This window comes from Prinia subflava, chromosome 24 (assembly GCF_021018805.1).
Source record: "Prinia subflava isolate CZ2003 ecotype Zambia chromosome 24, Cam_Psub_1.2, whole genome shotgun sequence".
NCBI classification, from domain to species: domain Eukaryota; kingdom Metazoa; phylum Chordata; class Aves; order Passeriformes; family Cisticolidae; genus Prinia; species Prinia subflava.
In genome coordinates, this window is record NC_086270.1 from 4,478,609 (window position 1) to 4,490,998 (window position 12,390).

Here is a 12,390-nt window from a genome sequence, read left to right on the forward strand (position 1 = left end):
CACATAAGATGGGCTCCAGATACAGATGTGCATGTGGCTGGAGCCTGTCCTGACAGCGGTGTGCTCAGAACCACCACACTGCACAGCCCTGCAGCTCTACCCTGCCTGCTTCCTCACCCTCAGCTGAAAATCCCGCATAAACCTGACTGTTCTCTTTCTTTACAGCACAACATGCCATTCTGGAGGATCACAAACCACGCTGACCTCGTGTCCCTTCACCAGGCCCTCGAGTTAGACTTCCTGTAAGAAGCTGGAGCAAAGACGTGACTGCAGCTCCCGGGAGGGCACAGATCTCACATGTTTGGGGACTCACTTTTCAGCTTGATGAAGAAAACATACCTAATGCAAACTGTACAGTGGAATACGACAGCAGGTCGTTCCTCGGGAGCACGGGCCCTGCCAAGTCCAGAGGTGTCCTGTAAAGAAGCCCTAGGCTCAGCAGAGCTAGAGCTTGTCTGCAGAAGGGACTTAGAGAGCCAGCTGCATGCCTCTGGCATGTGTCTCCAGAGGGAGGGGCCATAAAACAGCAGATTGATTTGTAAGAGCCTTCTCCTTTCTATTCAGCTTAGTTGTAGAACCCAAGTAAACACAAAACTTTATTTTTATAGGAAAACGCTGATGGCAGAGCTTAAATCTCCCTTGTTTTGCAAAGCCGAAGAGCTATGGTTTTTTTCATAGGAAATATTAATGAAAATGTCAAAAATACCTCTATTGCTGTAAAATGTGTCCTCTCTCCTTCCCTGGGTGTTCAAAACAGTTAATTTATTACAATGTCCTTATGTTATTTCCTCAGTGTGGGATTACTGGAAAATATAAAGGCAAGGGAATGCTCCTGGGATATGTGGTTCCTTGTAGAGGCAAGTCCTGGTGTTCTGAGTTGATCCCAGTGGCTTCTAGTCAATATGTGCACAAGCCCTTTTAGCCAGCAGGACATCACTGGATTCCAGCCTTGGTCTGCACTGTAGATCCCACAGATTTTCCCTGCAAAGAAAAACAAAACCGCCTGTGAACATCAGGTACAGCAGACTGCTCAGATGTGAACAGAGTCCTCACCTGGACTAGGAGTAATCTAATTCCTAAATCCTCATGAATGTTGCAGAGAAGGCTCTGGCTATGGTATAACCTTCACCTCTGTGTTCCTGACCCCATTTGTAAGTTCCTTTTAGTAGAATCAGATTCAATTTTCTTATATTCTTTGCATTAGCCTAACTACATAAAACAAACGCCTTGTTAAGAGGGACTTAATTTTCTAAGACACTGTGACTTGGCAGCATGGAGCACTTGGGAGGGATGGTAGTGCTGATTTTTCTGCTACTGTCTCAGAATAGAGGCTGGAGTCAGTGACCTGCAGCTCCCCTGCCAGGAACAGCCAGCTGAGGACAGGGGCGGGCACAGGGGCTGGTTTTGTGCCAACTCGGGCTGTGTTTGTACCCCATGACCCTGATGGCACCAGGTCAGCAGGTGCCCTGAGTTCAGGTGTGTGCTGTGGCCCAGAACCCAGTGCTGCTGCTGCTCCTGCAGAGCCAGACCTGTGGCTGCACCCAGACCCCTCCAGTTTGTGATCAGCCCCACATCAGCCAGCAGGAGACTGGGCTGAAAGTCTGTCACTGCAGGGAGGACACTGACACATTTGCTGTGCTCGTACCGGCAGGGATGTGTTTGCTGCATTCCTTTCATGGCATTAATTACTGAGGGTGAATTTCCATCAGTGCAGGGGGAGCTGCTGGGCCAGTTTGGCACAGGCTGTGCTGTGCCTGGGAGCATCAGTTCCTGGGCCAGCTCCAGTGACCATGGGGCAGGAGGTGCCTAGAGCCAGGGGTTTGGATACCTCGTGCTCAGGGACTGGACCTGGGAGCTCTATTTCACATGGTACCAGCTCCAGTTTCCCTTGGAGTTTTTTTGTTGGTTTGGTTTGGTTTTTTTTTTTTTTTTAGATTAATGAAATTGGAATCAAAGGCAATTCTCTTTCTCCAGGGTGGTCACTGGAGTCAGGAGTGATCTGTTTTCCATTCAGCGCCTTGCTGGGTGTTGGCTTTTGCTCTGATCCCAGGTGGAGGCTGGCTCTGTGTTTCCCCAGGAGCTCTGCAGCAGGAGCACGCTGTCTGTGTGGGAGCTGCTGCCTGCCAGCAGCACAACTGCTCATCCCATGGGAAATCTGAGGAGTCTGCTGTGGGTGTCAGCAGAGGGAAGGGTGTTTGGCTGCCCTGGGGGCACACAGGCTGTGCTGGGAGTGCTCAGCAGTGCGTTTGGAAAGGGGAGCAGGATGCAGGGATGTTCTCTGTCTACACCAAATGGAGAGCTCAGGTGTGTTTGCACCTGTTCCAAGGCAGCTGAGGCCGCTCCAGCTCCCTTCCTTCTAGATCCATAGAGTCCAGTTCCTCTGGGGTCCCTGTGGAGTGCCAGAGCTGTGGTGAGGAGCAACCTCATTGCTCCCATGGTCGGAAATGTCACCAGAGGATCAAGACTCAGTTGTAGTCACAGAAGAGTCTGTGCAGATGCTGAACATCCCTCAGCCCATCCAAAGCTCTGCTGTCAGCAGGTGTGGGAGCTGTCCCAGCCTGTGCAGGAGCCTGTTGGGAGCACGTCTCGTACTCCAGCTGGCTGAACTTTGGGATTCAAACCTGTGCCTTAACCTCCCACCACCGGCACGGCCGAGCAGCCCTCGTGCTTCACTGAGCAGAGCCGTGCTGGAGAGGGGCTGGGTTTGCCCAGGCACTGGCAGCAGGTGCTGGACCTGCAGGCCTGAGCTGCCTGGCAGCTGGCTGTGCTTTGTGTTTGTTTACTTCAAATGTTTTAAGGAAATTTTAAGATGTTGGTAAAATTTTAGCTGAGTGTGGAACTCGCAGCCACTGACATTTCATACTGGTATTTATATGATGTTTCCTTGAATGTATGTAAAGTACTTTTATAACAGGAGGTTGATGGTACATTTCTGTGTTTGTTAATAAAGGGGTGACCTGGCTATTTTATTTTTTCCTCTACTGGCTGAATTTAAGCCTTTTCCTGTCTCTTTTGAGGCAAGAACAGCATCTCTATCCAAGCATTGATTTTCTCTTGTCTCTGTCACCAGTTCAGCTACAGTCAGGTCAGAGGTAATGGGAGAGCAAACCTGAACACCTGAAGGACAGTCAGCCTGCAGGCTCAGAGCACCTGAGCTCACCTGGGTGCTGCTGCCTTCCCCTTCAGCTTCACCACAGCCACAGAGGCTTTAAAAACCACCCGATCCACTAGTATTTGTTGCCTCCAACAGCTTTTGGGGTGGTGTCTGTGCTGGCACTGGTGGGGAGCAGTGGGACCCCTGGAGCCCACAGCACCTCCTCTGCTGTGCTACGTGGGGTGAGTCCCAGGTGCTGCTGGCTGTGGGGCCTTTGCCTGTCCATGGTGTGTAATGGGAACTGTCCTGTGAACTGGAAAAAAATAATAAAGTCTTTATTTTCTATAGTCAGTGCTTCAGCCTGTTCTCTGCCCCTCAGTCAGTCCCTGCCCCTGTGACCGAGCCAGGCCTGGCAGCAACCAGGAGCATTCAGGGTGCCACAGGTCACAGTGCAGCCACCAGAGCCCCCATGGCCCTGGGGAGTCTGTGGGGCAGGGACCTGCTCCTGGGCCCTGCTGAGGTGCCCAGGGGAGGCACACGGTGCTTCCTGGATGAACATTCAATTTTCTTATGCACACAGCAACACCTCTCCCTTACCCTCTGCTGCAGTGCTGCTGGCCTTGGGCAGGGCTCACAGGAGCACCTGTGAAACAGCATTTCAGCTGCTCCTCCAGCTGAATCCAGATGCTTTCCCTGGTATGAAAGTTCCCTCCTGAGCTGGGTGCTAGGAGGGATGTGAGGAAGGTGAGGGGAAGGAGTCAGAGGTCAGTGCTGTGGGCAGCCAGGATGTGCCACAGCTGCCAGCTGGGCAGCAGCAAAAGGAGCGGCTGCACTGGGGCCTGCCTGGTGTGGGCACTGAGCTGGGAGGAGGCAGCCCCACCTGGGGAGTGGTGGGTGTCTGTGCCCAGAGCTGGCACAGCACTGCCCCCACTGCTGACATCGACAGCTGGGAATGCCACCCAAGGGAGCAGGAGGTGTCCATAATAAGCCAGAGCCACCCTGCAGCCGCTCCTCCCAGCACACATCTGCTCCTTCCCCATCCCTCCCTCAACACAGAGATAACAGGTGAGCTTTGACCTTAACACCAAAACTAACACACAAGGAGGAAACTCCTAGCTGGGAACAGAAAGGTCAGATAGCCACAACCATGGAGGAAACAACTCTCCCTGCCCCACCACCCATATCCCTGCACAGCAATGACAGCAGCAGGCACAGGAGAGGCACTGAGAAAATAAACCATTGCTCTTGTTTTCATTTTTCGTTTTTGAAAAAACTAGTAATAAATAACAAGAAAAGCTGGCACAGCAGTGCAGGCATATGCCACAATGTGCCAGACTCACCACAAACACTGTGGCTTTCCTTGAGGGTACAGCCATGGGAGCCACATTGAGTGCCATGGGACTCATCGGGTGTTTCCACATCACCCCTGGTTTCTGCCAGGTCCCTCCAGCTGTCCAAAACAACAGCCTGGGGGGCACAAGAGGGGCACAACCAGCAGGTCTACCTCCCCCCTCATGTCCCTTTAGAGGAGCTGCCCTCAGACAGCAGACTCCACAGCAGCAGCCCCATTCAGGGCGGGCTGGGATAAGGCAAAGTGGGTCTGGGCCAGCCACTGCATCCTCCTGTTCACAAGGTCCGGTTTCAAAAACGAGCGGAACTCTGCCTCATCACTGCCTGCGCTGGCATCCACCTCGTCGGACCTGCCCTCCTGCTGCACCTGCACGTTGGGGTGCAGCCACTTGTAGTAGGTGACCCTCAGCCCCAGCCCCAGCAGGTAGCAGGGCAGGGCAGCGGAGACCACCGGGATGAGGTAGGAGTGCTCCTCCGAGGGAGCCTGGTCCCAGAGCCAGGCGAGGGCCAGCAGCGTGCTGTCCACCAGGATGAAGCTGTGGTAGATGATGCTGCGGTACAGCGTCCTGCCCCGGGCCACGTTGAACCAGCTGAAGTAGAGGATCACGGCCACCATGGCCCGGTAGAGCTGCTCGGGGCCCCATGACTCCATGAAGTCCGTGCCCTGCAGGCTGACCCACAGGAACATGGCCAGCCACACGAGTGGGAAGTGGACAGCCACGCCGTAGGGCCAGCGCAGGGCAAAGAGAGCCACTGCCAGGATCCGGGGACAGATGAGGAAGAGATTCCACAGGAAGTAGATGAGGGAAGAGCCGCGGCTCAGCTCGTGCTTGTCCTGCAGGAAGGAGCGCAGGGACTGGTGGTAGTCCAGCAGAGACCAGGACACGCACAGGAACGCAGTGCCCATCCCCAGGCCTGCAAACACAGAGGTGAAAATGCTGAGGAGGGAACAAGGGGTGGCCTAGCCTGGCTCAAACCTCGCCCTGTCCACCACTGCTAGAATGACTTTTCCCCCCAGCTCAAAAAGCAGCTGCTGTCAGGGTCAGAGCATCAGCACCTGCATCTCTCCCCTGACTTTCTGCCCTCCCAAAGGACAAGGAGGCTGATGCCTGGCCCTGCCCAGAAGATGGGGTAGATGCCGGGATTGAAAGGCTCTGCAGAACCCATCTCCCAGGCATGGAAGCCCACACAGGCAGGTGAGTGCTACCTCCCATGCAGTTGGGCTCCCCATTCTCCTGCTCCCCATCCTGGCAAGGGCACCACAGCACCTGCTCAGCTTCACCCATACCAACAGCAGCACCTCCCTACACCCTGTAAGGTGCCTGATTATCCACCTGACCCTCAGCCTCTCCTGGGGAACATAAGGGAATGACCACAGTGGTTCCCCAGCCTCAATGCCCCCACCCCAAGCCCAGCATGACCCATTGGGGCACATGAGTGCAGGACAGGGATCCACCCTACAGTGTGACATGTCAAAGGAAGGAGTGACATGGGGGCAGAATGACACTACAAGTGTCCTGTGGGTCCTCCAGCCCCTGGACAGCCTCTCTGATCTGCCCCATCCAAGCCCCCTCTGACCTCGAGCCTGCAGCCCCACAGCCCCCTCCCCTGGCCCCAGCCCCCTCACCCTGGGAGAGCTCAGCCTTGTTTGTCCGCAGGATAATGTAGAGCAGCAGGGTGAGCTGCGGGGTGTTCTCCAGGAAGGTCTCGAAGAGACGCAGCATGCTGATGTCGTGGGAGAGGAAGGCCATGTGTCTCTGCTCCTCCTCCTCCTCCGCCTTTGCCCAGCACACCCTCCAGCCCACCCTGAGGGCGTGCAGGCACCTGTGGGGACACAGCTGTGCTGAGGGGCCGGCAAGGCACACCCTGCTCCCCGCGCTGCCCTGACAGGTCAACAAACTCCTGAGGGTACAACAAACCCCACTGATTTATCTCCAAACCCCTCCTTGCCCCTCCAAACCACAGCAGCCACACCATACACATATAAGTGTAAAAAACTGAGCATCGCCCTCAGCGGAGCTGCCTGGATTATTCCCTTCCCCCGGCTCGGCCTCGCCGCTGCCCTCAGTGCCGGGAGCGCCCAGGCCGTGACGAGGCTGTTCCGTCTGTCCGAGGGAGCGGCAGCAGCACCGGCACAGAGCAGAGCCGGGGGAAGCTCCGCTTGCCCGGACCCGGGTGGATTAAGACACACTTCATCCGGGCTGGGCAGAACCGCCCTGCGCGGAGCCTCTGGCACTCCCGACAGCCGAGGCACCGCTCACCGCCCCCCGGGTGCCGGGAGGGGCCGAGGGGCGGCCGCAGAGGGTCGGGCACCGGGGGGAGGCTGCGGGGGATGCCCGGGGACGCGCGGGGAGCCGGGGGCGGGGGTGCCGTACCTAAAGAAAAAGCCGAGCTGTAGGAGGTGCAGGGCGGCGAGCAGCGCCAAGGGCACGGCGGGGCGCAGGGCGGGCGGGTCGGAGCGCAGCCAGAGCCAGCTGCAGGCCTGGGCGGCGGCGGAGGCGGCGGCGAGCAGCGACAGCGACAGCGCGGCCCAGCCGGGGTGGCCGCGCCGCGCGTACTCCGCCGCCACCCACCCGTCCATGCACAGGTCCAGCGTGGCCGCCGCCGTCCCCGCCACCGCCAGTGCCAACTGCAGCGGCCCGAACCGCGGCGGGGCCGCTCGCGGAGACATCGGGGCCCCTCGGCCCGGCCCGCTACCGGCGGTGGCGGCGCCGGCGCGGGCCGCACCCAGCCCCTGACAGGGCCCGCCCCGGGGCCGTGGTGTGTCCCGCCTTTGGGCCCTGTGTCCCGCCTCGGAGCCGTGTTTCCCGCCTCGGGACGTGTTTCCCGCCTCGGGACGTGTGTCCCGCCCCGGAGCCGTGGTGTGTCCCGCCTCGGGCCGGGGGCAGAGCCTCTCCGGCCCCTTCCCGGGAAGCAGCAGCCGCCCCTGCCCGCTCCTCCTCTGCCCGTCTCCCGCAGCGGTTCCGCTACACCGGGGCAGAGCCACCCCGGACCCTGCAGCCCCGGCCCCGCGTGTCCCTCCACAGCCGCTGCCCCCGCTCCCCGGGCGCTGCCGCCGGACACGCAGCCCTGACCCGCCGGCACGGCCGGGACCCGAGCGAGGTGTGACCCCGGCAGAAGCGGGGTGGAGGTGCCCGGAACGTGTGAGGGCTGCTCGGACCCTTCTCTGTCTCCGGCTGCTCCCCACAGCCCGCCCTGTTCAACGGCGCCTTCGCTGGCTCTGGCCCCGCCGCAGAGGGTCAGGGCGGGCTGGGACACCGGCGGTGTGCTCCGGGGACAGCCAGGACAGGGCAGGCTGGAGCATCAGTCCTGCCAGCACGGGGCCACACGCAATGCAAGGCATCCTAAGTTAACATTTTATTGGAAAATTCAAAAGCTCTAGTAACAAGATCAGCTCTAGTACAAATATAGATTTAAATGCACGAACTAAACAATAAACACCTCATGATTGCTGTACAGTGGTTGAAGATTACTCTTGGCTACCCACTTTGTGAAGAAAATGGAATGGAAGCTGAGTTAGGAGAAACAGCTCTAGAAATAAATGACAAATCATAAAGAAGCTCTTCCTTCTAGCAGGCACGCTCTAAGGAGCCAAAACAAGCCCTGAAGCTTTGAGTTCAGTTTTCCCATGTCTGTTTATGCTTTCAGTCACATGGTCACAGCACAGAATCAGGTCCAATTACCAGAATCACACACATCCTGCTCGTCCTTGAATTCCAAGGAGTCAGCATTCACCGAGTAACCAGGACTTCCCACAAAGAGCAAAGGTCACCCTCCATGCAACAGAGCTCAGCAAGGTATCTTGAAACATGGACAGACATTTGCTTGGAACTAAAACCAGGTGGAAGGAACTTTAGTCAGCATCCGTTGACTTATAGTGATCATCATCCACCGTGGAGTAGATGTGTCCCTCGCTGCTGAGGAATTCCACAGCTTGCCTTGAAGAAAAACCCCACAGTTGGTAACTAGTCAGCAATTTGTTAGCAAAGGGAGGTAAGTCACCACCTTTCTGCCAGGTAATTCCCATTTACAGAGCCCATCCCCACAGTTCCCTCCTGGCAGCTGCCAAGGGAAGCTCTTGGTGTCTCTGTTCCATGGGCTGTGTCAGTGACACAGAATTTTCTCCAAAAATGTGGCAATGTGCCCCCTCTGAAGCTCAGACTGTGCTTGAGTCACCACTCTGCACTTGCCAGGTAGCACCCACCACTCTGCTTCAGAGGGGACAGATCATACAAAGGTCACGGAAGGTAATGACTACTTCTGTAAATTTTAAGAAGTTATAAGAGACAGGGATGTAGAACAGAACAGACTATTCCTAGATTTTTTATCAGTGTGCAGAGAGCAAGGTAGTCCTTGAACAGGAGAAATGTTACTGAGGCACTGCAGCACATGGCCACTGAACTGATCAACAGTTTGTTTTAAAAACAAGGAGCAAAGCAACTGGCAACAGCTCATTCAGGGCAGTGAATCTTTCACAAGCTCTGGCTCCTGTGACCACCGTGCTCTCTGCCCCTGGAAGGACTGCCTGGATTTCCACAGCATCCCTCATTTCTACACACTTACTTGATCGTTGACATACTCATACTGTGGAGCTGTTGCTTCAGGTCTTGTAGACTCATCCCCTCTGGGACATGGCAGCTTTTGATCAGGTTCAGCACCTGAATGAGCAAGAACCACACTACATCACCCTGAGAGGCCTCTGCTGCCACTGCTGTGCTCCCAGAAAAGCTGCTGGCACCCACCTGGCTCTGGTGCGCCGTGAGCCCGTTCACTGGCAGGCTGCCACCTCCTCTGTAGCCCCCCATGTCACTCATCCCCGTGGAGGAAAATGACTGTGGCACTCTTGATGCTGACTGGAATGATCAGAATAAAACTGCTGTGGTTACCCAGGCTGCCCAAGCCCGCAGAGTTAAAGACTCACTGTTATTTCTAATAATAAAAATAGCTTCTTATGGAAGTGGATTGCAACACAATCTCTCTTAAAGGAAGCCAGGACTCCTTTTATACCTTCAGTGTTGCCCAGCTTTAACCTTTCCAGCCCCTCAATGAGTCAATTTTCCCAGCAAAAGGTCCCTCTTTGGGAGATCACCAGTCACCCAGGAAGGGCCATGATGGAATCAGGATCTTTGTACGTACCATAAGATTTTTCCTGAGCATCATATGTGCATTGACAATTTCTAGTATGTGTGTGGTGAACTCATTCATATTTTCCAGAGGCATGATCTTAAATGCTACCAAGCTCTTCTTGTTCTTTCAGAGGGGGAAACAAACAAACAAACACAAAACAATCAATTTACAGCACAGCAACACGATGCCCAACAGCCAACCCAGCCATTCCCTCCAGGAGTGGGATAGCAGTGAGGAAAGAGTTTCTCTGTATGCAGCTCGTCCAAAATGTTCTGACCTACATCTTGTGTTGGTTTTGGCTGGGGTACAGTAGCATGGGCTAATTTTGGACTGGTGCTGGAAACAGTGTTGGTAATGCAGGGATGTTTCAGTCATTGCTCACAGAGCTAAGGGCTTTCCTGCTTCTCACACAGCTCCACCAGTATTAGGCTGAGAGGGGAGATGGAGCTGTGAGGGGGAACTGCTGGGCCCCCCACTGCCCCACAGGAGAATCCAGACCAGCCAGTGTCATGCTCAATTATAAAACTGGTGAAAGAAGCAGGAAGAGCCACACCTACCTGCCCATCGGAAGTGTGGAGTGAATTCCTTGTTTTGCTTTACTTATTAAACTGCCTTTATCTGAACTCATGGGTTTTCTCACTTTGACCCTTCTGATTCCACCCACCCCAATGGGAGCAAGCAAGCAGTGGGAGAAGGATGTGATTTTGAAAGACAATGGAGACAGTCACTCCTCTTTCTAACCAGCTGGGAATCAACTGCACCTTGCCTTGATGCACATGCATCATTATTTGAATATTTAAACCACATGAACCACATGAAGTGCTGCAAGAAGTCTCCCCATGAACCAGAACTTGGCCTAAGTTTGACAGTACCAACACCCCAGAACCTGGTGGCCAGAACTCTGCTCTGCTGAAAACACACTGATGATGAGGGGAATCTTGAAAGGAATCTCATTTTAAATAATCCTCTGCATCCAGGAATAGTTGGAACGTTATTAAATAAACCCTGGCAGAGACATAGAAGGATTTATCCAGAGAGCACACTAAAGTGGATATTGTAAAGCAGCCCCCTAGCACCAAGGCAGATCAGCAATCCTTCACACCCCTGCTCCAGCCTCACGACTCACACAGGTGACATAACCTTACCTGGAAGGACCGAAGGTGACCAGCTACTTTAACATAAGTTCCTGGAGGTACCACAACATTCTCACCTCCCGCCTCCTAACAGAGAGGGGAAAAAAGAGAGATTTGCTGTTCCATGTTTCCATTTCTCAATTATAACAATAAGCGACTTAGGAAAGCAGGCTCAGCTCAAGCAAGCACAAACAAGACACATTCCTGTGTCCACTAAGAGCAGTTAGAGAAATGCAACTGTAAATAAAAAGTGAATAAAAACATTGATACACATTTCAGAGCAGTCAGAGCCAGCTGTCTGCTCTGCTATCTCTGTCCACTTCTGAGAGATTCTCACAGTGCAACAAGAGGAAAGGAACCTCAAATAGTAAAAAATTAGGTGTTGAATTCCATAATCTGTTTGGGGGATGGGGTGGGCCAGAGCTGGTTTTGAACTCATGCTAAACTTGTAGTAAGGCAACTGAACATCTGCCTGGTTACCTCTCAGAACCGTTCAACTGAACTCAGCTGTACTAAACAGGCAGACAGTCATATCCAACACCTACAACAGCATCTCCCTCGGATTTCAGGGACATGTTATCCCCAAAATACTTTCCAGAAAAGCTACATCTTTTGGATTAAAAAAACTGTGAGAAGTGGGGAGTTGGTGTCGATCAATGATCCTTATGGGTTCCTTCCAGTTCAGACACAATTCTACAACCCGCTGCCCTCAAAACCTGCTAAAGGAGCCTGTTCATTGCAAACCCAGCGCTTACATCAGTATCAACCCACTGCCGGACGTCCATCGGGGCTGCCGTCATGTCGTCCACTTTGTAGAGGATGTTGGTGGGCGCCTTCTCCGCGTGCCGGACGATGCCCACCACGGTGACCTGCGGCACAGGGGACGCGGTTATCCGGGCCGGCCGCGGGTCCGCCCCGGCCGCGGGTCCGCCCCGGAGCCCAGGTACCTGCGAGATCTCCACGTCGCAGATCCGGAAGGTCTCGTCCACCTGCTCGGCCGCCAGCAGCTGCGACACGGTGCAGGGCACGATGTTCTGCGAGCGGCTCCGCTGCAAGGGGCGGAGGGGCCGTCAGAGCCGGCCCCGGGCCCGGGCCCCCTCCCGCCGCGCCCGCCCGGCCTACCTGCTTCTTCTCCGCCTGGCCGCCGGCGGGCGACCCGAACCCGCCCGGGGACTGCGTGTAGCCGCCCGGGGGCCCCGCGCCGCCCATGCCGCCGTACCCGCCATCGAAGTTCCCTAAGGGGGGAGAGAGAGGGGCCGTGAGGCGGTGGCGCAGCCCCCTTTCCCAGCGCTGCCGCCGTCACGGGGAGCAGCGGCGGCGCCGCCTCGGGGCCCCCGGGCCCCGCGTCCCCCGGAGAGGCCCCGCGCGCACCGTGCCCGCTCCACATGGCGCCCTCCGCCACCCGCCGCCGCCGCCCGCGCGCCGGCCCGCGCGCGCCGCCGCCTGCCGCCCAATCCGGGAGCGCCGCTCTGCCGGCCGGCAGCCAATCGCGTCCTCCCGCCTTCCTCTGCCGGCCGGCAGCCAATCGCGTCCCTCCGCCTTCCGGCTCCCTCCAATAGGATGAAGCCGAGGGGAAGCCGACACCGCCATTTTGAGAGCGGGCGCTGCCCGGCCCGGATGAGGGGGCGGGGCCGGAGGGCGGGGCCGGGCATAGGCGGGGCGCAGGCGAGGGCGGGGCGCAGGCGA

The 12,390-nt window shown here is 56.1% G+C and overlaps 3 protein-coding genes across 8 annotated transcripts in view; 1 reads left to right on the forward strand and 2 right to left on the reverse strand.

The window, feature by feature from the left end:
- The window catches only part of EYA3 (EYA transcriptional coactivator and phosphatase 3), a 41,093-nt gene extending 37,652 nt beyond the window's left edge, over positions 1-3,441 (forward strand). For all 5 annotated transcript variants that reach the window (XM_063419110.1, XM_063419114.1, XM_063419115.1 and 2 more), the window contains one exon: positions 166-3,441. In XM_063419110.1, the coding sequence (XP_063275180.1) occupies positions 166-246 (81 nt within the window). In that variant the 3' untranslated portion in view covers positions 247-3,441. The remainder of the gene's footprint in view (positions 1-165) is intronic.
- XKR8 (XK related 8) lies at positions 847-7,211 on the reverse strand. 2 transcript variants are annotated; one of them, XR_010082982.1, is made up of 4 exons: positions 6,820-7,211; positions 6,072-6,268; positions 4,435-5,359; positions 847-981 (listed from the first exon to the last, which is right to left on the reverse strand). XR_010082982.1 is itself a non-coding variant. In XM_063419116.1 (3 exons), the coding sequence occupies exons 1-3, from the start codon at positions 7,113-7,115 to the stop codon at positions 4,632-4,634; spliced, it is 1,221 nt and encodes a 406-aa protein (XP_063275186.1). In that variant the 5' UTR covers positions 7,116-7,211; the 3' UTR covers positions 1,907-4,631. The 2 variants fall into 2 exon arrangements, 1 of the variants encoding a protein (XP_063275186.1); XM_063419116.1 differs by lacking the exon at positions 847-981 and having other exon boundaries at positions 1,907-5,359.
- A 577-nt stretch (positions 7,212-7,788) lies between these two features.
- On the reverse strand, positions 7,789-12,188 carry RPA2 (replication protein A2). Its single transcript, XM_063419118.1, has 9 exons — positions 12,076-12,188; positions 11,827-11,939; positions 11,652-11,753; positions 11,460-11,573; positions 10,717-10,791; positions 9,581-9,694; positions 9,187-9,297; positions 9,008-9,102; positions 7,789-8,382 (listed from the first exon to the last, which is right to left on the reverse strand). The coding sequence occupies exons 1-9, from the start codon at positions 12,089-12,091 to the stop codon at positions 8,298-8,300; spliced, it is 825 nt and encodes a 274-aa protein (XP_063275188.1). The 5' UTR covers positions 12,092-12,188; the 3' UTR covers positions 7,789-8,297.
- Positions 12,189-12,390: the final 202 nt, after the last annotated feature.